Source organism: Leuciscus leuciscus, assembly GCF_965113295.1.
Source record: "Leuciscus leuciscus genome assembly, chromosome: 15".
NCBI lineage: Eukaryota > Metazoa > Chordata > Actinopteri > Cypriniformes > Leuciscidae > Leuciscus > Leuciscus leuciscus.
In genome coordinates this window covers 20,812,707-20,839,270 of record NC_138739.1, presented here as the reverse complement: position 1 = coordinate 20,839,270, position 26,564 = coordinate 20,812,707, and the positions used below count along the sequence as shown (strand labels likewise).

Sequence of the window (26,564 nt, the reverse complement as noted above, 5' to 3'; positions counted from 1 at the left end):
AAATGATTTGGTATAATCACTTCCCACAACCATCTCACACGATTACATTCCCAAACATAACTACTGGCTCTTAGAGATCTAATAGCATCAGACTGGTTCCTCACCGCCTTTGTAGATGTCTGTGGGGATCTGGACGGCGGTGTGTGAGAAATTCACATGATTTTTAAAGATTGGGTCGTACACGAACTCCAGTTTCAGCGACATCTGAGAATCGATGTCTTCACCATCCTGACGAGAATAAACGATATAATCAGATACATTCACACACACATATTACATATGAGGCCATCGTTTCAGCTTGAGTTTGATTGTCAAAATCATAGTCATATGGTGATAAATGAATATGCAAAATAGTAGTTTTGAAGTTAGAAGTTTGAGCAACTAGCTTCTAAAAATAAATTGTGTATGAATGCATGAATATTTCCTATATACATACCAAGAAAGCGTCATTTTCATTAACATAAATATGCTTTTTCTCAAATAGTTTAAAATGTTTCATACAGGCCCACTTTCTAAAGCATGTAAATCTACATATTAAAAACTTTTACATGTTTTTCACATCGGCGATAGATAGAGATGTACTCAGTACTTACATAGTCCATCTCTGCTTTAGAGTTATAATATTCAATATTTTCCTCCTGAAATAAACACACAGAACAAAAATACAAAAATCTGCTGTTTAAAATCGGCTTGAGTATTTGAAGAGTCAAATACAGATGTCCTCCGCATGACAAACGCTCATTTAAGCACAGTTCACTCATATGAGCATGTGTGTTGTCAGTCGAGCTGAACATCTCTAATGAATCAAATCAGTCAGAAAAACGAGACGTCACAATCTATCGGGCTTAAACAGACCCTCAAGCTACAGACTCACAGAAATCATGACTCACAGCGAGTGTGTGTAAAGCTCGTATCTGGATCAGAGATATACGGATGTGAATATGAGAGGAAGAGGTGCATCAAGGTACACAGATGGAAGAAATGTAAAAAAGAGAGAATGAATCCGCTCAATTTGTGCGGTTCATTTGAATGAATCAGTTGAAGCAACATAGGAATAATTAGTCTGAATCGACTTGGATCATACATGCAAAATCAATTTTAAAAGTGAAATGTCGAAGTGCATGAAGAGTCTGGAAAATGCTTGCAAAATTATTGTGGAATGCATAAAAGTGAGCATAAAAACTATTGGCGCCGTTAAAACCATCTGACCTTGATTCCATCTTGCCAGTGATGATCTTTCTGAAGACGCTCCGCTTCACTCGCCAGTTTCTGACCCAAAACATAGGCGAGAACCGTCAAGAGTAATCCTGAAGGAAGTGCGTGTGTGATTGTGTGCATGTTTTCTTACCTCAAGCGCTTTGCGTTTCTTGGCCAGCAGTCTCTCAATGTCAGTCGCCACTTTTTCTACGATGTCTCGAGGGTTATTTCTGACCAGACTGAACTGTCTTCTCTTCTCACTGTAGATCTGAAACAACATTGACATCCATATTATATATATATATATAAAAAAATAATACTTGACTTGCTACTGCTAACAGATACACAGACGCGCTGCTGTGAGCATGTAAGATATGCTGCTGCTGCTGCTGCATAAATACATACATAGGCTAAATCCTGTAGCAGATCTCGGCAGGTGGAGCTGGGGGAGGTGGAGAGGTTCAGAGGAACTACTTTACAGCAAACAATGAACCAAACTATTTAAATGTTAAGCAAGCAATCTCATGGGCTGCAGAATCACCAGAGGCCAATCAGCTTGTGCAAAACAATAATGATGTGATTGCTTGCACTTTAGGACCTATCAGCCCGGGCAGTGCCGGTCCTCCCTATACACAAACTACACAAGGTGCATAGGGCCCCTGAACTACCAGGGGGCAACCTTGCTCTCAAAGACTATTTAAGTAGCATATTACTATGTAAACACATTTTTTTATAACATGCAAATATAAACGCAGATTCGGCTTAAGCAGAGTCGTGTTTACTTAAGCTTTCTCGGGTAAACTATATTTATCATGCTTTAGTTTCGTTAGTAAATCAGCCATTTGGAAAATCATTTCAGCTGTGTGTTATAGTTTTTCTGACAGCTACATGGTGACAGATCATTACTTTCATAAAGCATTTATTAAGCTGTCAACAAACATTTGGTTGACAGGTTGATTTTACTTGTTCTTACTGGCAGTTTAATGCGTTTTAAAGGGTTTTCCTTTATATATTTATATACTTTCTCTAAAGTGTAATAATGTTTATTGAAATTCAAATCACTGTACGCTATTTAACAGTCAAGGCTTCTTGAAACCTTCTCAAAGGTTTGCTTAGGGCCCTCAGAAGTGTTGGGCCAGCACTGAGCCAGCACCCTCCCTCTAGAGTTTCATGATTTCATATATATATATATATATATATATATATATATATATATATATATATATATATATATATATTCACCATCAAGAGGATATTCATCAGCTGGAGGAAACAGCGAACGAGATGCATGTTTGTGTTTTAAATTATTAATGCTCATCACTGGGAAACCCGTGTAACTTCCTGTCAGATGTGACGCACTAAAAATAAACTCATTTAACAGTGATTTTTGAGTGTAAATGAGTGTTTGCGCTCCAGCGTGAGATGTGAGACAACAGCTGCTGTAATCCAGCGGCGTGACTGAAGAAGACGAGCCTCATTAAGCCGGTAAATAACCTCTGAGTCCAGAACAAGAGCTGTTTAGAGCTCAGATCAATACAAGAACATCAAACACACGCTCACTTACACACTGACAACTTTAACTTTCAGATGCTGCATTTAAAACAAGACAGTGAGTCAAGATGAGACCCATGAACTTGTTATTCCAAAGAAAAAATTTAAATAAATCAATAATTTCGTAGCCTAACATTACACAATCCAATGTAGTCCTGCTAAATAAAATGAGACTCAGCATTTATTTAGCTATATTTATCTGCTTGCGTTATTTTGGCTCCTGGTTTTAAAATATTAGCACAAATTAAAGCCAAATGCAATTCGCAATAATAAAAACATTTTTATGTTAAGTTCAATTTGTCTTTTTCATTAATTTAGCTTTTTCGAGGTTAGTTTTATTTACAGTAATTAAGAGTTTTCTAGTTTCAGGTTAGTTTTTAGTCAACAATGTTTCAAAGTTAGTCCTGGTTTAACAAACAGGGCATAGATTAAACCAGGATTAGGCCTTAGTTGAATTAGGACATTTTAGTAGCTTTTAAAAACGTGCCTTAGAAAAAAAAAAAACATTACTGATGTCCATCTTGAGACAAAACAATGGCACTGACATATTTTAAGATATGTCAGAGTTGCTTTCAGTTAAAACAACTCAAACATGCATTTTGGTCTGGGACTAGACTTAAGCCATGTCTGTGAAACCAGGGGTTCATGTGTCAACTGGTATCATCAAACATGGTAAACTGTTATATTTCAGCATTTTTATGTTAATGAAGGTGGGTTTTAAAGTCACCATGAAATAAAAATTGTATTGAGTATTTATAATAGATGATTTATCTATGCATGTTACTATTATTTTTATATATATATATATATATATATATATATATATATATATACGTATTCACGTGCCCTTGTAATATTTAATCTAATTAAAGTGATCTGTTCTCTTCTCTGATAATGTGTTTACTAGCGTGAGGGCGGGTCAACCTGTCACTCACATGAGATCGACCAATAGTAAACCACAACCATTCTAGCAATTCCCCATTGACAAAAATCTTTATTTATTTAATCTTTATTTAGTTTTATAGTCATGAAAATGTATGTATTTTATTTTACTTTCAGTTTTATGATAAAGTTACTTTCAGTAATTATGATGCTAATCCTGATTACTCTGAAATGCATCACATTATAAAAATGTAATGAATTCTGTGTGATATTTCATGCTAAAAATGTTAAAAATATTAAACATGCAAGATGCTAAAAAATAAATATTTCAGAGAAAAGCATAAACGCAAACTCTGACAGAAAAATAAGCAGTCTGTACGGATGGAGAGACAATCAAACACTCGTCGCACACAGGCTGATGAAAGTCGAGGTCAGAGGTCAAGTATTAGGGTCAAGAGCATTAGCTCAGGGTCAGGTTTGATCAAAAGACATGGCGATTACATGGAGTGTATTTCGGCTTTATTTTTAAATCTCAGCTCTAGAGGTTTTTCAGAAGATCATTAGCCATCATTAGAAACATGTTTATCTCTAATAATAATAATAATATGATGATGATGATGACCGGACAAATAATACAACTATAAAGGAGCTGTCATATGCCTGTATTGATCATCAGCAGTGAAGCGTTCTGTCTACAGCGCTGTGGCATTCTGGGTAAATGAATGACTTTAGCATCAGAGGGGTGAACCATCTGTTCTCTCAGTGATGTGAGCAGACACACACAGACACACACACACAGACACACACACACAGAGCTTCAGGATGCATTCAGACACTGCAGCCTCTCAGTGCTGGAATGGCAGGATCATTATATTCTCCAGCACGGATTTTGCAGGAGTGTCTCAGTTCCTCATTGTTTGTGGGTGTTTGACATGCGGGCCAGACCCAGAGTAATGAGCACACGCTTGACAGAGATACTGGAAAAGCCACACACACACACACACACACACACACACACACACACACACACAGAGTCTTACCCCCTTCAGTTGTTGAGCGCCGCTGATGTGCTGCAAGACTCTGTCAATCTCCTGTTCAATGCGACGAGCCCAGTGCATGATCCTACACAACACACACACACAAACGTTACACAATGGGGGAAAAAAACAGGTTTGCTGTAGGTTTCATGACAGGCTTCAGAGGTTTATAATCACTGTAGCTGAATATATCATGATTTTTTTAAATGTTATTTTTACTTGAAATTCAAAGAAATGGACATGTTTATGTCATGTTCAGCAAAGAGCGAGCAGATTCTCAGCAATTTGCGCTGTGAATTATGGGAGCAAAAAGTTGTGAGGTACTGAATTTCAAGTAAATTATTAAGGCAAAAAATCTTTAAAAATCTAAATTGTGTTGACAATTGCAGCCCAGACCTCTATTTTGAGCGGGAGCACATTCGGTGCCATCTTGTGTCTTGTGTTCTAGAGTGTAGTGAAAATTACCAGCTCATAGGACTAGGCAGATTGTAATAATGCATTTTTCATCTGTGTGGTACAGTCAAATAAATCTCCTCAGGATGACACAATACGAGCGCTCCGCGATATTACACGGCTGACTGTACATCAGGGCTTTCAAATTCTGTCAATTTTATTAGAAAATATCAAACAATAAATACCGTTTTGGCCCTCTTTAAAGGGTTAGTTCACCCAAAAATGAAAATTCTGTCAGTAATTACTCACCCTCGTGTTGTTCCAACCCTGTAAGACTTTCGTTCATCTTTGGAACACAAATTAAGATGCCGACGCTGGTCATGTGTGTGATGCTGGCCAATAGTGAGCCTACATTCTGACATACAACCCAGAAGCGCTGTGCTGTTACACTATGTGAACTCACTCAGAGGCTCAAAAAGATGAAAATGAATAAAGTTGTTATTTTTGTTTGTTTTTTGTGCACAAAAAGTATTCTCGTCGCTTGAGGTTGAGCCACTGTAGTCACTTGGACTATTTTAAACATTGTCTTTACTAACTTTCTGGGCCGGCAAGTTTCAATTACAGAGAAGCCTATGGAGGAGTGAGAGAGCTCTCAGATTTAATCAAAAATATCTTAATTTGTGTTCCGAAGATGAACGAAAGTCTTACGGGGTTGGAACAACATGAGGGTGAGTAATTACTTTCCGAATTTTCATTTTTGGGTGAACTAGGCTATCCCTTTAATGTGGCGTATCACTGTATCGCCTCAGTTCAAGCGGCAAGTGAACCGATCTGTGTTCCTCTTTCTTACTAGTTATAGCACCAAATAAACATGAACGAACACCAGAAGCAGTTGAAAGATACAGTACAGTTTACTTAAATGTATCATGTCTCATGCAATCGTTCAATGAATGTTTCAACCGCGAAAAGACGTCAATAAAACAGCTTGTGAAAAATGTAACAAAGCCATTCAATGACTAGAAAAAACTCTAGAGAGGAGCATTTTGCTAAATATATGCACTATATTACATATTTACTATATTTTTAATTAAAAATATTCTAACACTATTATAAACAACACTTTTTATTTTTATAAGAATGAGTTGTTCATTTTAATTATTTGACAGGTTTCCTTGTATGTTTAGAGCATTAGTTGAGAGAGATTTGCTTCTTTGAGAAAATGTGTATTTAGGCCCTAATGTACTCTACTGTAATTTAGCCAAATGAATCAATTTTGAAACAAGATCAGAATCGAATCGCAAGCTTATGAATCAAAACTCTGTACTGCAGCCCTGCAACGTTATGATGATGATGATTATCTGAAAACATTCAAATGTTGTCTTTCTCTGCAATACAGGATAATGAACAGTTTGTAGAGTCTAATTTCACATCTTTTGTGTAAACAATGGATGCTAAAATCACTAAGTTAAACAATACATTTTCAGTGACCTCAACAGAACTGTCCTCATTCGTACTACACACAGTATCAGTGACAGAATATGATATAATATCCTCACAGTCGGCTAAACCGATCGATATAATCAATGTACAGAATGTGATGTTTATACTGTCCACAAACACACAGGCTACAAACAAACCGTGCTGCTCAACGAAACTGCCCTGATCTACAGATGCAGATGAATTATTGAACATCTGCGAGGTCTCGTTCAGCTTCATTAAACCGCCCTGTTACAGAACAGCATGTACGGTTAAATCATAACCCTGCAGTCTGATCATAAATATCACCTGTTTCCACGACAACAGAACAGATCTGCAAGTGATTACAGCCCGACTGCAGTTATGTTATATTACGTAAGTTCAGGTTGTTAAGCATCCATTGCTCGAACCTAATTAAATCGGAACTGTCAATTAACACGAGGAGATCATAACGAGCGAACGCTTAGAGAAATCTCTGAGGGTCCAGCATTTAATAATCAGTTTTAAATGAGAGGATAAGATGAGTTTGGGGGGCACAATATATCAGTAAATTTGTTTATTATTGGTATCAGAAGCAAAATGTAAAGGTTCATTTTTGGTAAAACCCTTGCAATGTTTTTTTAAAACTCTTATTTTTTTGTTTTAAAACACTTAAATAGTATACATTTATAATATCAGTCATATTATTGGTTACTTATCAGCCATAATAACACTAACTAGGCCTACATTTTTCGCATGTCTGATAAAAAAAAAGTGAGTGGCATCTTTGTTTGGTTATTAAACAGAATCAATGATTACAAAATGATTTGCATAATTATTGGCATACTGGTGCATTCTTTTTGCCAATCTGATAGATGAAATGTTGACTTTACTGAAAAAGGGGTTCAGTTCTTTGTTAAAGTGAGGTCACTTGGAAAATTAATAGGCTTTGCTATCATAGATGAGATTTAATTATATTAGAGGAACTCAGTCTGCAATTTTTCATCAAAGACGCTGTAAACACACAGCACACACACACGCACTTAATCTGGTTCACTGCACGTTTAGCATCATGTGTTACACAATATGTAAAGGTGAGAGTGTATCAGGGTGTGTGTGTGTCAGTGATTCAGGCGATCTGATGCACTCTCAGCAGCTGATCTGAGCATGCCCAGAAACACACACACACGCAAACACATCTTAGATCTTCCCCACTGCCTATTACCTGACACACACTCCCTAGAGACACGGACAGAGAAACAGGGAAATGAGGGGCTGTTGTGACCCATATTCACATTACAGAGAAAGAGCAGCTTTAAACCACAGAAGACAAACTGTGAGCATAGATAGATAGATAGATAGATAGATAGATAGATAGATAGATAGATAGATTAGTTGTGACAGTAATTACTTTGTGATGCTGAGGATTATTGAACCAGTTCATACATCTCAAATCACTGCTGTCTGTCTGCCAGAAGACACACACTGACCTTAAATATACACACGCATCCATCTATCTAAACGAGATAATAGATTGTTATATAAAAAGCAAATTAGAATGAATTCAAACACTAACCCTACAATAAATTATTTTAGAATATACATATAATGTCACCAAAAGTAGGTGTTTGCCATATTTAGCTCACTTCTAGGGGATAAATGTGTCCCCAAACTATGACTTATTAAACTTGCATTTACCCTAAACTATGAACAAGAAGTTAATGTCACCATACATCCCTTAAGTGTGTGGTAATGAGTTTTTCCTATGTGTAGTGTTGTGGAAATTAACATTTTGAAGTGTAACGTTGAGAAAATGTGTGTAATGTTGTGGAAATTAGTATTTCTTAAATGAAACGTTGTGGAATGAGCACTTATGTGTAATGCTGTGGAGAAGATTATGTCTTTCATATTATGTTGTGGAAATGAGCTTTTCTAACCAGTAACGTTGTGGAAATGAACATTCTTACGTGCAGTGCTGTGGAAATGAGGGTTTGTTACGTGTAATGTTTTGGAAATGAGCATGTTTTACGTGTATTACTGTAGGAATGAGTTATTATTTCATGTAATGCTGTGAAATTGTTAGTGTTTCTTACGTGAAATGCTGTGGAAATGTGAGCGCGTCCACTGCGGTCCACGATCCGCTGAAAATCACCATAATCAGCAGCAGACACGCGTGAGCCCATCTCGCCATTTTCCATGAAAACACTTCAATCCCGCGGCGCAAATATCCTCACGGTTATCCAGAAGAGCAGAATATACAGATATGACGCAGTAGTAGACGCTCTTTTTGTCTGTGAAGTACAAATTAATTGAAACGCTGAGATGTCTGTGGGCGAAAGATGCTGCGCGTGATGATGCTGCCGTGCACGCGCGCCCGAGACACCCCACAGAACTGCGCGCGACCCCATTCATTTCACAAACACACTGAAACACAAACCTCGTTATCAGAGAAGATATATTTACATGATATTCATCTCATACAAAAATATTAACACATTCTGAGCAAAGAGAAAACACTACAACACATCGAGGGGAGGAAAAGAATGGCTGAGCAATTTTAATTTGTTGTTAATGAGGAAATATGTTACATAAAGTTGCTATGTCAATCATTTGTTTTTAATCAGATTTAACTACTGACCCTCTGGCCTCCTGGTCTTAGGAACAAATCAATTTAAATTCAAGTTAATTAGTAGATTAAATAATATTTGTAGGGTGAATTCAGGTTGATTGGGACACTTTTTCCAAGTCATCTCAATGGCAAAAAGATTGTCTAATTCATCTGCATTAGTGATTACTGTCTAATAAAGATAATTTATTCATTCATTACATAATCTGTACACTTGCTGAGGAAAGTCTCAGCAGTGGTGAGGAGCAGGGAATATAGTGGAGTACAGAGTGGAATAATGGATCACAGCAGGAAAAGCAATCACACATAGAACTGTACAACACTTAGTTCTGCTGTCAGTGAGATGAGATTCTTCTCAAAGCCAGCTCATACTGTTGTGAAATTTTAAGTTCAAGCCCACAGCTTTAAGCAGGAGAATCTCTTAGGAGCACTAATTATACTTAAAGGTGGCTAGTGAACTAATGAACGTTTCAAACAAAATAAAATAATCAGAGTTTCAACTTTATATTCTCAATGTGCCACACAATACAATACAATACAATACAATACAATACAATACAATACAATACAATACAATACAATACAATACAATACAATACAATAGGGTACATAAATGCTGTGAACTGGTAAATACTGAAGCTTAATTAGATGGGAGAAGAGACTCCTCAAAGCATTATTGTCTCATGTACAGAACAACAAACATAATGAAATTCTTACTTGGATGCTTCCTTGCAGGAGTTGTTTTGCTTATGTGTGCATTAGTAATATAGTTATATAACTAACTTAATACAAATTCATATATATTATATATATTATATATATATATATATATATATAGATAGATAGATAGATAGATAGATAGATAGATAGATAGATAGATAGATAGATAGATAGATAGATAGATAGTATTGATTTGAATCTGTATATGTAGCCCACAATGATTTTAATCCAAATGTTTTCAGGCCTTTCCTGAAGACTAATAATCCACCTTATGAGCTCTGACCACATTCTCCTTCCTTCTCTTTTCCACCTGTAAATAAAACTAAATTAATCAAGGTATTCATATGTATTAATCAGTATTAATAGTAATACATAAAAGCTAGTTTAACAAACTTTACATTTGTAAAAGCAATGCTACTTGAAGCAGTTTAAGTTGTTTAAGCGTGTTTAAACGCATTGAATTCATAATAGCTGTAGGTTTTGAACAGTGTTTGCATTCATGAAATGCTGTTTGGAATTATCTCACTAAAAAATCCCAGTTCTGACATAGTTCAGTTTACCTTTTTGTGTGTGTGCTGATATTCATAGTTGACAACAGAGTTTATATTCGAATAGAATGTATATTTTAGATTTTGGTATACAGACATCACTTCATCACACATATTAATTTATACTCATAGTACTATAGTAAAGCTCTTCCGATGATCCCTCACCTGATGTTCACTGGTCTTGTTCTGTTGATTTCACAGGTTCTTGAGCTTTAGAAAATGAGGTAATCCATCCACCGATGCTACCAATGAGGTTTACACCAGCTCTCCAGCTAAACCAATGATCTCTCTCTAGGCTGCAAGAGGGAATCAGAAGAGAAAATAATCAATGTTGGGTGGAACAAGTTTCAAATTCTAATAACTTTTTTTTTTAGTGAAAAGGTGTAAAGTTAAATTAACAAAATTCCTGTAATCAGATTAGTTATGACTTTACTGACATTATGTGGTGAATATTTCTAAAAAAATATTTATTTTAAATATGAGTTAAAACACAAATTATGTTCATTTGTTTGTTGGTGTTAGCATGACTGTAACAAAAATATGTTTACTCACCTCAGTGTACAGTTTGAGTCTCGTAGCACGTCAATGAGCTGCGCCTTTGAGTCTCCTATGTTATTTTTACTCAGATCAATCTCTTTTAAAAACTCCAGTGCTTTTGTGTTTGTCAAAGACTGAGTTAAAGAAGAAACGTCTGTGATTCCACAGTCATTTAGGCTAGAAAGAAACAAACAAACAGAAAAAGAGAGAGTTCACCCAGAGTTTGAAATTAACTTTTTAAGGCATGGTCATATTTACCATGAAAAATAAAAGCACAATCAATGTGTCAGGGGTAGAAGGTTCTGCAGGTACACATACATTCTGCAACTTATTAATGATATTTTTCTGCAAATATTATTTTCATTATCTGATTTCATTACAGTTACTGTTATTTATAATCACATCAATTCTCAAATTTGTGAAAAATTCAATGACAAATATTTAATCAAAATGCACATTTTAGTCAAAATGTTTTGCTCTCATTTTGATTATTGTATGTGAATGTTACTGACCTCAATCTCTCCAGTTTACAGTGTGAATCCTTCAGTACGTCACATAAGTGATTCACTCCTTTGTTTTCTATTTTATTCCCACTGAGGTACAGCTCTCTCAGGTGTGATGGGTTTGATTTCAGAGCTGAAGTCAGGATGAGACACTGTTTCTCTGTAATACTGCATCCACATAGACTAAAGGCAGAAAGAGAAAAGAACAATGACTCAAGATCCACGTTAAATTCACGTGTTAAACACATCATGAGTAAACGCCATAAAGTCACTAATACACTCCCAAACACTTGGAAACCTAAAAACACAAAATGGGGGAAAATGTTTTCAATTTGAATCCCATTTCCTGCATTTACATAAATTTAGGGACTATGTTGATACAAAATCCAGGAAATAATTTGATTATAATGATAAATTCTGCCAAAAAGAATAGTAGGCTACTAAGGCTTCATCTAATAAGAAAAAATATGTCTTACTTTCTTTAGGGGCCAATCGCCAAGACTTTAGAGAATCATTTTATAAAGTCAAAAATGTTAGCCATTAATGTTTTGAGTAAATAAAATTTAAATAATGTGAGACTCAATTTGCATTATAATGTAGAAACAACATAAATACAGTATATTTTAAATAATTGCTTAATGTCATCTTTTTATGAATGAAGGCCAGTATCACTGATATTAATATAGCTACTGATGTCTCGATGAAAATTATTTCCCCCCCAAATTTAAACATTTATTAGGCTTCAAAAAATATAACAACTTTTAATTTAAGTGAACTTAAAACAAACCTCACATAAACCCATAATAAATGTCATATTAACCAGTGCATTTCCTGTCTAACAGGTATGAAATATACAGACATTGAATAAGGTTATCAAATAGTGCGCAGAACACGAAATCCAGGGGGAGGAGTTGGATCCAGATCCAACTCCTCCCACCTTACATATACCTAAACCTACCCATCTCCACCCCCTGATCCCTAAACCCACCCCTAAACCTACCAATCTCCACCCCTTAGATCTGGATCCAACTCCGCCCCCTGGATCTCGTGTACTGCAGTGAGGTGCTACTGGCTGCTGACAGGATCTCACGCATCTCATTTTCTCACTACTCTTTACTGATACACACACTGAATCATGAGCCCATAATAAACTTTAATCACACTGTAACTGCTGTACAGTATAATTATACTAACACTAATTTTTCCAGGTTGAATTCTGGGTTCATCAGTAGATCACTGAGGTTTTTCACTCCAGAATCTCCTAGTTGATTCCCACTCAGCTCCAGCTCTCTCAGGTGTGATGGGTTTGATTTCAGAGCTGAAGTTACAGCAGAACAACCTTCATCTGTCATACTGCAGTATCTTAACCTACATGGATAGAAATGAAATAAATGTATTCTGTAAAGTTACAACATCTTAATAACAAACAAACAGAGAGATACTTTATTTCACCAGATCACAAAACACATCACACATCACTAAGGTGAAGAATTTTCCACAAATATAATATGAACTCAAGCTATTTATAAGACATTGAGTATGAAGCAGGGGCATTTCTAGGTTTTAAAAACACCAGGGGCTGAGCCCAAAACATCAGGGGCTGGGTAACAAGATAACATGATTCGATACAGAGAATAATGTATATTTTAGGCCTATGTGCAGAGGGGCAGACTGGTTAAAAAATTCAGTCCTGGCACTGTAGCCACACCAGCCCATATTACCACACAGACACACATTCAAATGTGAGGTAGTTAGGGGGGTTCGGTGGCATGCTCCCCCGAGAAAATTTTGATTTCTCAGACCTACATATGTGCATTTTAAGGTGTTTGAAGGCCAACATTTTTTGATAACAATAGCTTTAAAAGCATGTCAGTGGGCAGTAGCATAAATTATTTGTCAACAGATTCTTAAACATGAGAATGAGGATAAATGTTGAAATGAATGATCCACACTATAAAATGGAAATGCAAAATCTGCTTATTGTTGACAATACACAACCACATATTCCAAACAGGAATGGCCTTAAATGAGAAATCTTTCAAGGATTATTTTGCATAGATGTAAACTTTTTAGCATTAAAGATTGGTTTCAGCAACTTGTTTCTTTCTTGAGTTAATCAATGTTTTTGGCACTATTAAATCAGTTCAATTAAATTTCAATTGTTCACTCATAAAGACAGTCACTTGTCACCATTACTGGCCTAATGATGCAAGTTGTGCAAACACAGACAAGCGGAGTAATAGAAACTGTGAAAAGGCTGATGCTGGTGAAATATTCGAACACATTCGAGGACCTTATATATAGGCTACATATCAGAGTAAAATAGGAATACATTGTAATAATGTTAATCAAGCAGACTAAATCACACGACTGCGCAGCAATGTTGTTGCACATTATACAAAGAAATAATACAGATCTAGACAAATTGGGTTGCTTATAGTGAAAAGAATGTCATGAACGATCATTTAGGCTAGATGTAGGCCTATTTTTCACATTTTTGGTCACAAAATATTTAGTCAGTTTTGATGACTTTGCAATATTGATAAAATGTTAGAATATTAATAAAGAAAATTGAGTAGGGCTACGCCAAAATGTGTAACATTTATGTAGCCTACAAAGGAATACAAAAGACCCGACATAGAGTTTTGACGCAGCTTTAATCTCCCTTTTGGTTATTTCAATACTTAATTGACGACAGAACACGACGTTACATGCTAGTTTATTTTGCGTGATACAGGGCACGCCGCATTTGGGTGATTGAAGAGTGCGCGCCGCGAGCAAACGGCTGGCACGACGTAAGTAAGTTCGTTTTTCTGAGTTTTACTGACATATAGCCTGACAATATCTGGTGTGACTGAAGACTGTGCGGCGGTGCTGACTGCGTTATTTTTTTGAAACCGGTACCGCGCGCCCCCGAAGTTCATCCGTGAGAAACTTGAAACCGGTGCTTGAACTTGAATTCAGGTGACTCATTAACACTCGCGCTACTGTCCACGCCCTGCTCTCACGGCTCGTGGACTCGTGCTGCTTGCCACTTTGCCTAATAATAATTATCAATAAATAAAAAAAATTGAGATGCGGGGCTATAAAAAAAACATCCGGGGCTTCAGCCCATGTCTAACGACGCGCCTGGTATGAAGGCCCTGAGATATTCAGCATAAAAGTAATTTTCTGCTCGGGTGTAAAAGGAAGAAAAACAGCTGAAAAGCAGTATACTGTGTGGCGTTTTAGTGGAGCATTTAAATATGTGACTCCGGAACAGATTAAAACGGTTGAAGTGATTTTAAAGGGGTCATGACATGAGAAATCAAATTTTCCTTGATCTTTTAGTGTACTTTCACATGTGGTTCGATTGCCCACCCTTCCCCCGCTGGACTGTGTTTAGATTATATTATTTGGGTCCGGACCGCGGTGCATTTGCATCAAAGCAGCAGCTGTTTACCCCGTTGCTTGGTAAAGACGGCGCAGCGTGTTGCTCACTTCACTTTTATATTTTTGTTTTTGAAGCATTGGTTTTGTTTCCAAAGCTTCAGTACGTCTTGCGTCTATCTGCTGCGAATGTACTGCAAATGCTCTAAAGAATGCTGAAGGCGAGCAGAAATTAGATATACAGCTCTCTGTTGGCAGTGCGCCAGTTACGCTCATCAGGAAAGTGAGTGAAACACACACACAAACACAACTTTTTATCAAATCATAAGTCATTAATAGCAGTTCACTTCGGCGATTTAGTACGATTGTGTTCATATGAGCAGCGAACTGTACCGGAGTTCACATGAACTGTACCCCAGAACACCCTTTTTAAGAGGACTCGGGTACGGTTTGCGGGTGCGCACCCGAGTTTGGAAGACAGTGTTCACAACTTCCAAACGAACCAAACTCAATAATGTCAATGGACCCCGGGTGCGTGCCAAAAGTGCTATTGTGAAAGCACCTTATAGAGGTCTTTGTACCATTAAAACATCCTCCTCATTATAAACAAAGCATTTAATTAATCAAGCTCAAAAAACATCTCACTTGGATGTTGGGGGAATTGTGACGTCACATGGGCCAATACATTTGCATATGGCTGCCTCCAAAACAAGACATCGATGAATAGTTACATATCATCGCATCATAGTCCTCGCTCACTGCCGTTCAGACATTTGCCTAATCTGGATGTAAGCACCATGGGGACACCATGGCAGAGATGATGGAGGGAGGAGCCAGCAAGGAGGTTATGGAGGAAGGAGCCAGAGAGAGACCCAGAGGTGAGCCATCCTGACGAAGGCCCATGGCGCAACCGATGGAGGGAGGAGCCAGGGTAGGTTTAGGAATACGACTGACAATAGTGGAGCCAGGAGAGTTGGAGACCCAGGCCGAGCTGAGGAGACGAAGGGACCGGGCAACACTGTAGGACCAACAGCCCAAGGCGGAGCTGCTGTCACAAGCAGCCCTGGTACAGCCAGGGTGCCAGAGGACAGAGGTGGGACTGAGGACCAGACGGAGCCGGAGGGAAGGAAGAGCCTGACGGAGCTAAAGGGGAGGAACTCCACTCTATGCCATCATACTCCACTAGAATGCCCACTTTGACAGATGTTGTTGCCGGGTCACACACCTGGTCAGACTCTCTGTAGGGCTAGGGCGGGATGAAAATGCCCTCAGTATTAAGCTCAGGCACTCGCACGCCTGTCTCTGGCTCAGCGCCAGCCAACGCGCGAAAGCACATTGAATTTAGCAGTTGATCACGTCATGCATTGACCGTTCTAATCACACCGGTGTGATCGTACGCTCCAGGGACCAGCCTAGACTGATCACACCGGTGTGATCGTACGTGCGAAAGGGTTAAAGTGGATTGTATTTTATACCTTGTACAAATTAATTGAAAGTTATTTGCAAATCAAAACTGACAAATGAATAGGGAGAAAAAAAAAAAAAGGCCAGAGAACTTTAATCTCTTTAACTTTTAACTCACCCAAGAATCTCCAGTTTACAGTCAATTTCAAGGTTAATCTTCGAAAACTATACAGGAGTGAAAGTCTTTGATCTGAATAAAATGTGCAAATCCTCAGTAGAGATCACGTTCCAGGGAGGTTGTGGTATCTTGGATTTGGAATGACTAATTTGGAACGAAGTAATTGATAAACAGAATTTTAAATTTTGGGTGAACTATCCCTTTAAGCATTTTTCATACTGCCCATATGAAGGAAAAATAAAAAATTAATAATTTGTCAATTGAATGTCCATTCAAAAAATGCAATCCCATATATAAATGTTCTAAATCATATCTAAAAGAAATCACACTTTCAGTTTTGCTTGAGCTCATTTTTTGTCTGTCACACTTACCTCAGTATCTCCAATTTACACTTTATATTCTTCAGTCCAGTGCAGAGCAGCTTCACTCCGGAATCCTGCAGATTATTATTGTTCATGTTCAGCTCTTTCAGACTGGTATCTGATCCGAGAACTGTAGCCAGAGCTGAACAGCTTTTGTCAGTTAAATTACAATCATTTAGTCTACAAAGAAAATAAATTACATAACAGAATTATATTGAATATAATACATTTGCTAAATACAAATATTAAGTATAATTAACACCTATTAAAAAACTAGTATAGATAAAACTTGATAGATAAAACAAAACAGAATGTTTGAATAAAAATGATTATGGTTTGTAGCATTAATAACAATAAGTTATACAGTTGTGGTCAGAATTATTAGCACCCTTGGTAAATATAAAAATAAAATAAAAACTGTAAAAATAAATATGCATTGTTAATCCTTTATTTTATACACACACACACTATACTGTGTATATATATATATATATATATATATATATATATATATATATATATATATATATATATATATATTCTAGGGTTGCCAATAATTGTGGCCAATGTGTTTTGGAGAAAAACATTTATTTCATAAAGAGATTTTCCCCACATTTTCAATTTTTTTACTTCAATCAAAGTTTTTTTGTGATTTATTTGAACAAAATATCAAAAGGATAAACAATGCATATATTTTTTTTACAAGCTTCTTTGTTCATATTTATCAAGTGTGCTAATAATGACCAATAATGACTTGAAAGTGCTAGCTTTATTGTGACTTGAGGTGTAGAATCTGGGGGTTAATAATTTGAGCATTGAGGTTTCGTAAGAGTGTCCTCTATAGCAAAAGTTAAAGAGAACTGCATTACTGCAGTCAAAAATAATTATGGAGCAATGTGTTGTATAATAACGTGAGTCTTCTTTCTCTGTTAACTTAAGTGCATGTTTTGCTGAAGAACAGAATTTTCTAGATAATACATTAATATAAATACAATCAAATAAGCATTATACTTTAATCATATTTGACTGATAAAAAGATAAAGAAAAAAATTATCATTGATCCGTGTAGGTAAACATGTTTATCAGATGAGTGCAAAAACGTGACTTTATTAAATGACTTACAGAGCTCTTTTGGAGGTTTTGATGACTGCAGATAGTCTAATGAGAAACTCATCTGATTTCTTGAATTTCTGAAGCTCAAACTCCTCGCGTTCTTCTTCTGATGTCAACAACACAAAGGCCAAAGCAGACCACTGGGCAGGTGAAAGATCACCAGATGAGAGACTACCTTTGCTAAGGTGAGTCTGTATCTCTTTCACCAGACTTTGATCACTCAGTTCATTCAGACAGTAGAACAGATTGATGGATCTCTCTGGAGACAGATTATCTTCTAATTTCTGCTTGATGTACTGAACTATTTCTTTTTTGCTCTGGTCATTGTCTTCTTGCTGTGTCAACAGTCCTCGTAAGAGTCGCCGATTAGACTGGAGTGACAAACCGAGGAGGAAGCGAAGGAAAAGGTCCAGGTGTCCATTGTCACTCTCGAGCGCCTTGTCCACTGCAGTCTTGAGCAAATCAATCATGGCTTCATTTTTGTTTTCCTGTTCTGCAGACTCTTGATTAAACACACTTTTCTTGTTGATGTCTTGAAACAGATGTGCATAAAGGCCTGCAATAAACTCTTGAATGCTCAAGTGAACAAAGCAGTATGTGGTACCAACAGTGATCCCTGTTTCCTCCTTAAAGATCTGGGTACACATGCCTGAATACACTGATGCTTTATAGACATCAATACCACAGTCTTCCAGGTCTGTGTCATAGAAGATCAGGTTGTTTCTTTCCAGCTGATGAAATGCCAGTTTCCCCAATGAAAGGATGGCGTCTTTATCCCAGGAAACATCTGGTGTGTATTCTCCATCATATTTTCGTCTGCTCTGCTGGATCTGAAAGCGGAGAAAGTGTGTGTACATTTGTGTCAGAGTCTTGGGAGTGTCTTCAGTATTTGATTCCTGCAGTGTTTTTGAGGCTTCATCTGCCTGATTGTTTTTTACATCATTATTTCTTTTTTCCTCCAAAATGTTCTGGAGAACAGTGGCTGAAATCCAGCAGAAGACTGGGATGTGGCACATGATAAAGAGACTCTTTGTTTGTTTAACATGATCAAATATTTCACTGGCCAGATTCTTATCCTTGAATCTTCTTTTGAAGTACTCTTCCTTTTGTGCGTCATTGAATCCTCTTATCTCTGTCAGCCGGTCAATACATTCAGGAGGAATCTTAATGGCAGCTGCTGGTCTGGTGGTGATCCAGATGAGAGCAGAAGGAAACAGATTTCCCTTGATGAGGTTTGTCAGAAGAACATCCAGAGAGACTGGTGATGATACATCACACCAAGTCTCATTGTCCTTAAAGTTTAGAGGAAGACGACATTCATCCAATCCATCAAGGATGAACAGGACTTTGAATTGATTCCTTCTTGTAAGGCTCAGTCCTTTTGTCTCTGGGAAAAATGTTGATATAAGATCCATCAAACTTTTTGTTTCTTTCTCCTTTAAGTTCATCTCTCTGAATGGAAGAGGAAATAATAAGTTGATATCTTGATTTTCTTTTCCTTCAGCCCAGTCCAGAACAAACTTTTGTACAGAGACAGATTTTCCAATGCCAGCAACTCCTTTTGTCAGTACAGTTCTGATCTCCTTGTCTTGTTCAGGAGCTTCAAACAAATTTTTGCATTCAATCGGGATCTCTTGTGGTTCATGACGCCTGGAAAAGGACTCAATCTGTCTGACCTCATGTTCAGTATTGACCTGTTCACTACAACCCTGAGTGATATAGAGATCTGTGTAGATGTTATTCAGAAGTGTGGAGTCACCAGGCTTTGCAATTCCTTCAAACACACATTGATACTTCTTCTTTAGGCTACATTTCAGTGGATGAATGAAGGCCAGCTCATCTGAACACCGGGATAAAAATACAGATATTTTTATCCTAATTTTCTCTCAATTATAAGTGACACAATTATAAGTGATAATCTGACAGATGGTCATGAGTCTCTTACCTTCTAGAGTATCAGCAGCTTCATCTTGCTTCATCTCTCTCAGGTAGTGTAGTGTGAGATCAAGAGCTGCTTCTTTAATACTGCATCTGTTCTCATTAAAGTCCTTCACAAAGCATTGTGTGTTCTCCTTTTGTAATATTTTCTTAAACTTTCCAAGCTCATTCTTCAGAAACTTGATTATTTTGCTCTCAAGATCCTACAAACAAAGCAAGAAAAAATATATACAGAACAACAAAATGTAACCAAATCATCCACCAATATTTGGTCAAAACTATTTATTTAGTAACTAACAATTAGACAAAAATATTAATTAGCTTTCATTTTTGACAAATAAAAAATGTCATCCCTATTTTTTGGCTAAGGAATTAGAAAATAAATTGTATTGAGTATTTTTGAGAGGGTACTTTGTTCAATAACGTTTGTTATGTTAAAAATATAAAACAAAGGAACATGTGTTTTCCTACCTGGAAGATCCACAGGAGATCACCTTTGAAATCCTTGTTGTTCCTCTGAGTCTGGAAATCTGAATCTAATGACCCATACTGAATGCTATTAATAAATAAAAGAAACATATATAAAATAAAATACAATACAGAATTTTCAGGCAAAATATAAGAGAAATCACATTATAACCAAGAGAAAAAGAAAGCATAAGTTCTTTAAGTTATTGTTAAAGGGTAGGATCTGGGTACCTAATTTTTGCTTCAGAAGGCCTTTATTAACCCCCCGGACTCCCGGAGCCATGTGGAGTTCTTTTATGATGGATGGATGCACTTTTTTGAGCTTTAAACTTATGGTTGCAATCCACTATACAATCTATTATAAAGCTCGGAAGCGTCAGGGTGTTTATTAATATAACTCCGATTGTATTCGTCTGAAAGAAGGAAGTCATATACACCTAGGATAACTTGAGGGTGAGTAAATCATGGGGTAATTATCATTTTGAAGTGAACTACTACTTTAAGTTCAATTTTAAGCATTTTTTTTTCCTATTTTGAGCTTTATTTTATGAACAGATTTAATTTGGGGTTTTATTCACATAAACATCAATCAACGGACATATATAGAGCACATAAAATACAGTCAACTGCAGCTCAACCTTACATGCTTGAAGCACAAGAACAAACATCACTGGTCCTCCTCACACATCAAGAACACATGTTTGAACCTCCGTTTACCATATTTGATGTGCTCTATGTATGTGCGATGATTCATGTTTATATGTCAATAAAATGCTAAATTAAATCTGTTCATCACATAAAGCAATCGTGTTTCTTCAGAAGACTTTGATTAAACCGCTCGATTCATATGGATTCGTTTTAAAATGTTAATGTACTTTAAAACTTCAAAGTTTTGGTTGCATGGACATTCAGTGGAAGGACAAAAATTATGAGAGACTATTAAAAAAATATCTTTCTTTGTGTTCCGAAGATTTTGAATGACATGATGGTAAGTGAATGATGACAATTTTCACTTTTGGCTGAGCTATACTTTTAAATAAAAACTAGGTCTTATTGTAATATTTTCTGTCCTATGAGCAAAGAACACCAGGCCAAGTGTTAATAGTAAATACTGTATTGACCACAGGCATTTTAACCTGTTGTGCAGCAGTTCAGCACACCAGAATGAAATGGGTAATATAAAAAAAAAAAACTCACTTCAAAAATATAACTCACTCCCCAAAAACACAAATTCATGCTTTTAGCATTACCATTAACGGAGAGATAGTTAAAAAGGGTAGAGTATATCAAATATTACAAGTATATCAAGTCCCAAAATGTGCATGCATCCTTCACAAAAGTAATCCATCCGGCTCCAGGTGGATAAACAAAGGCCTTCTGAGGGTAATCCGTGCGGTTTTGTCGTAAAAACATACATACAGTATTTAAAACTTTATAAACTTTATAGGCCTTCGTTTATCCCCCTGGAGCCGGATGGATTACTTTTGTGAAGGATGCATGCACATTTTCGGACTTGAAGAAGGTGAACACCATAGCTTCACATTATAACCACTGAAAGATCTAAGACATTTTCTAAAATAACTGAAAATGTGTTCGTCTGAAAAAAGATTGACATATGGATCTCGAACGGCTTGAGGGTGAGTAAATCATGGGTTAAATATAATTTTTGGCCGAACTATCCCTTTAAGACACTTGACTGTTCAACCTCGTCGTCTTCTTCTTTTGTATCACAGTATAATTGAGCCAGTCCTTTTTTTTCATATGCTAACAGTTACCAACAAGAACAAATTCTTAAAGATAACTTATTTAGCAAGTACAATTATTGGTGTCCCTAGCCCTAATTTTTCGGATAGTGTCTACATTGACGTTGTGAAAGGCACAAAACAATGTAAACGACCCAGACCACCCACTCTATAAATATTTTATCCCCCTGCCTTCTGGCCGTAGGTATAGGTTACCAATGTGTAGAAAGGCAAGGTATAGTAAGAGTTTTGTTCCTGTATCTATACGAGCTCTAAATTCATAGAAAATCAGCTATTGATACGTCACTTATGCTCTCTTTGTTGTTGTTTTTTTGTGATGTCAGCGACTATTTTTGATTGTATTGTGGTATGTTGATAATTTAACGTTATGTGTGTTTGTGTTATGTACGCATCTACAGTGGAAACAAATTTCCGCTCGAGGACAAATACAAATATCTACATCTATAGATCTAAATAGTTTCAGTGCTTAGATCTTTTCTGCTGATGCTCCCTTTAGGTTTTTAAATCACTGCTCTTTGCATATCCTCTTTGTGAGAATAAGTACAGTTAAACATCTTATTAAAACTCTAAAATGAATACTCTGATAAATATTTGAAATTTAATGTTTAATGATAAATGTTCAATGTTCTATGTGTGACCAAAAATAAGAAACACATGAAGTACCCTTTGGTTAACATTTAAGCCATTTTAAACGTAAATTTGGTAAACATATCTTTCATTAATGACACAAAGAGCAGAAAGGAAAAAAACACTTTAATAAAGGAGATTCTTCAGTCTCATTTGAAGAGCTTTGGTGTAACTGAATGCAGTCTATAGCCATACATTTGTCCTTCTCATGGCAATAGACAGTTTTATGTTTGATTGCCTGGTGTCTTTCCATGGTGAATGTATGCCCCCTAGTGACTACCTGTGTAATTGTGTTAATGGAAAGAAGCTCTAAAGTTCATTAGAGAGAAGCAGCTTCCCAGAAATCTTGTTCTGAGATTAATTGTTTTACTCAGTCAAGTTCTATCACATACACCACAGTGGAGAAATTAGCTAATGCAGGGCTATATGAAGAATGACAAACCGTTCGGTAGATGATGTTGTTTTCTCACTGAACTTTGGAGGTAAACTTTGTTTTGAATGGTCACTCTTCACAGACACAGAGCTGGACACATGTGAGCCTGATATTTCACTAATGACACAAAGAGCAAAACACTTTACAGTAGATATTTAAGTCTCATTTGAAGACATTTAGTATGGAAAATTGTGGTCAAATCCAAAAGACACTAACAGGCAATTTTTGCACAACACTTTGCACCTTGCACAAATCATATCTTGTTACTTTTTGTTCTGCCACAATATAAATGGGCCCTTTGTCATCTGTGCAAGTAGAACAAGGACAAAAGGCACAGTTATTTCCTGCATTCCTCTATTTAACTCTAGTTTTTCCTGCCTACATTCTTTCCGAGCGTAGGCTATATCTTTGCCTTCCCTTAACTCTTCTAAACTTAATTCATCTAAACTGAGTTTTAAGTTTTTTTGAGTTCTTAATCTCCCACATCACATACTTCAGTCTCACATGAAGAGATTTATCATCCAGATGGATATCATAGAATAAAAGTATGACCTAATATAATAAATACTCATAAAACTGAGTGTGTACTTGAACTGTGTGCAGTAAATGAAAGGCTGAGAAAAAGAGAAAAACCTCAGTACATTATTTATTAACTTGGACATTGTCTATAAAGTGCAGTCTTACCTCTGTTTCTCTGAGAGACTCATCTCAGATGGAGAGTCTTGTCCTCGTTCCTCTGACATTACTGCAGCAGAACAATGCCAGAAGAGATGACCTGGAGATCACAGTATGTTACTAAGATAAACAGAGATATGTTACAGTTATTCAAAAAGAAAAATGACCAATGTTGAGTTAGCCGAATACATTGTATCACAGTTTTGCTTTCATCTCCTCACAACACATGGCTCTAGCCATAAGTAGCCTACATTGCAATGGAGGGAATAAATATATTATAAACACTACCTGTAGCCTATGTGTTAGCCTGCATATTGTATCAGTTTACATGATTTTCACTATATGTGCTTAACCTTTAATTAACTGGACAAATTATAGTTACTTTCATGTGTCATTTTAATCTTTTCTTCAAGTTCACAATCTATTCTATTATTTTTGAATTAACTTAAAATAATTGTTTATTGTGAATTATTATGGACATAGGCTATTCCTATAGAATATATGAATTAGCCTACTATTTGTGAACCAAATATTTAATTTAGCCCACAGCTTTATTTTGTTTCACGTTTCGTTGACAAAAACTAAATGCATAAGCTCATTCACCGTAAACGCTGGTGGTTATCTGTCTGTCTAAATCTAACGGTCTGATTTCAAGATAACGTTACTTAAGTTTTGATTTCGCATAATCACATAATAACAGCCTAAGATAAAAACAGAAAATTGAGGAAAGAAAAACATTTAGAAACGTTTTATTCATTTTCAGGAGCCTAACGCTTTCAACAAGCTTCATGTCTGTGGCCGTTTAAAAGTTCGAACCCACTGAACAAGAATAAAAATAGGCGTAGGCTACTCTAACTTCGAATTTAAATCACGATAGATCACATTCATACTGTTTTACCAAAGAGCTGTAATCTGTAAACTGTAATGAGAAAGTATTAAAACTTACGTCCAGTCTTGCGCACCACTGATAAGAGAATTTCGATGTATTTGAAACACTGCTTCTGTCTTTTCTGTTTGTTTTCTGTTTGTCACGTGGTACGATTCCAAAACAAGAAGCCCAGTCTGCCCTCTGATGGAGAGTCTGTTTGATGTGAAATATTTAATTATTTTTTATAAAGTTAAAGATAATAATCATTTTTATTGTTAGTAAAAAATCAAGATGGACATTTAATGGACTGAAGCGACTTGGGTTTACCTGATTGTTAGGCTATCAATATCATTTAGCCTATGTGTATTTATTTTTCTAATAATGCTTTTTGTATTAGTAGCCATTTTAAAGGGGTAGTTCACAGAACAATGAAAATTCTCTCATCATTTACTCACCCTTAATTGTTCCAAACTTGTATGAATTTCTTTGTTGGCAACCAAACAGTTGATGGGCCCCATTGTGGAAAAAAACTGTGGTGAGATCTGGTATTACTCTCACTTTACTGATTAACCCCTAGTATCAATGTGTCTAGGCGGTGTCTAGGCGGTCTTTTGCTGTCAGGTCAGTATAGGTATTATTCCCTCACTTGCTTGTTATAATTTATACCAGTAAATCTAGGTGTAGTCCCTACACTCCCAGGAAACAATAATATCCATTACTTACAAGACATATGAATGAAATTCATGCTTACCTTCCAGCAGAATCGCTCTTAGAACCCTTGTTTTCTTTGGTTATAAAAGGATTAATTAATTGCTCTGTCTTTTGCTATTAGAACTGTTTATAATAGCTGAAGTAAGACTTAACAGTGATTGTCTTTAGAAATAAAAATGTATTTATACAAAAGATAAAAACACTGGTTACACAAAGATTAAAACTCGTAGCAAATAAAAGAAAATGTTACAGGATATAACACTTCAGCTTATTCAATCTCAACAGGGCAGTCCTGTATGAGTGAATATTACAAAGGCTAATTACCTTGTAAGCAGTTCAAGCAATTGGAGTAAATATGAACTTGTTCTCATCCGAGGTTTTTCAAGTTACAGTAATACAGCAGAGCAGTTTAGACCAAAAGAAATTTAGCTAGGATTAAGCTAGAAGATATTTGATTTCTCTCTAGGGATGCAATCAACATCAAAATCAAAAATGCAGCAACGAACAGTCAAAAATGCAGTCATATTTATACGGAACTGGGTTACATTGTTCCAATGCAGTTTCTTGGTTTTTTTCCAGAAGAACTAAGTCCCATGACTGAGCCTTGCAACATTAAAGGGATAGTTCACCCAAAAATGAAAATTCTGTTTTCAAGTTGTTCCAAACCTGTATGACTTTCTGTCTTCTGCTATACACAAAAGAAGATATTTTAAAGAAGGTTTGTAATTAAACAGTTGCTGGTCCTGCAGGAAAATTTTTTTTCCTACTATGGAAGTCAATGGGGTCCATCAGACATCTGGTTACCGACTTTCTTCAAAATATCTTCTTTTGTGTTCAGCAGAAGGAAGAAAGTCATACAGGTTTGGAACAACTTGAGGGAGAGTAAATGATCACAGAATTTTCATTTTTGGGTGAACTATCCCTTTAACCTTCTATTGCTTCAGATGGGGTTTTTGGTGACATCACTGTTTCCCATATATGGGCATTCTTGTGCCCTTTGGACTTCTATTTATGTGTGTGCGTGCATATGTATCTGGAAGTGTATTTGTAGGTTCAAAATACCTATTAAAATGTACAAATCCTCCTACAAAACACACACACAAAAAAAAAAAAACACAGTTCACCTCCCACAGACTTGCGAGACACAACTTTATCTAGGCTCTATGTATAGCAATTTAAGGATCCTGAATATTCCTTTAACCAAGC

The 26,564-nt window shown here is 36.3% G+C and overlaps 3 protein-coding genes across 5 annotated transcripts in view; all 3 read right to left on the bottom strand.

The window, feature by feature from the left end:
* The window catches only part of cacna2d2b (calcium channel, voltage-dependent, alpha 2/delta subunit 2b), a 31,062-nt gene extending 22,185 nt beyond the window's left edge, over positions 1-8,877 (bottom strand). For 2 of the 3 annotated variants that reach the window (XM_082138418.1, XM_082138419.1), the window contains exons 1-6: positions 8,609-8,877; positions 4,671-4,752; positions 1,349-1,465; positions 1,210-1,269; positions 594-638; positions 105-228 (exon numbers count right to left, since the gene is read on the bottom strand). In XM_082138418.1, the coding sequence (XP_081994544.1) occupies positions 105-228; positions 594-638; positions 1,210-1,269; positions 1,349-1,465; positions 4,671-4,752; positions 8,609-8,706 (526 nt within the window). In that variant the 5' untranslated portion in view covers positions 8,707-8,877. The remainder of the gene's footprint in view (positions 1-104; positions 229-593; positions 639-1,209; positions 1,270-1,348; positions 1,466-4,670; positions 4,753-8,608) is intronic. The other variant, XM_082138420.1, reaches the window with a different exon arrangement.
* Positions 8,878-9,621: 744 nt separating this feature from the next.
* Positions 9,622-26,564, bottom strand: part of LOC309475587 (uncharacterized protein) — a 454,091-nt gene continuing 437,148 nt past the window's right edge. The window contains exons 50-54 of the mRNA XM_082138405.1: positions 12,644-12,817; positions 11,459-11,632; positions 10,962-11,123; positions 10,575-10,705; positions 9,622-10,171 (exon numbers count right to left, since the gene is read on the bottom strand). Coding sequence (XP_081994531.1) covers positions 10,582-10,705; positions 10,962-11,123; positions 11,459-11,632; positions 12,644-12,817 — 634 coding nt within the window. The 3' untranslated portion in view covers positions 9,622-10,171; positions 10,575-10,581. The remainder of the gene's footprint in view (positions 10,172-10,574; positions 10,706-10,961; positions 11,124-11,458; positions 11,633-12,643; positions 12,818-26,564) is intronic.
* On the bottom strand, positions 16,155-25,969 carry LOC309475597 (NLR family CARD domain-containing protein 3-like). The gene is made up of 9 exons (XM_082138430.1): positions 25,103-25,969; positions 24,726-24,860; positions 23,789-23,879; positions 23,114-23,221; positions 20,285-20,369; positions 19,821-20,016; positions 17,885-19,715; positions 16,772-16,942; positions 16,155-16,544 (listed from the first exon to the last, which is right to left on the bottom strand). The coding sequence occupies exons 3-9, from the start codon at positions 23,845-23,847 to the stop codon at positions 16,448-16,450; spliced, it is 2,547 nt and encodes an 848-aa protein (XP_081994556.1). The 5' UTR covers positions 23,848-23,879; positions 24,726-24,860; positions 25,103-25,969; the 3' UTR covers positions 16,155-16,447.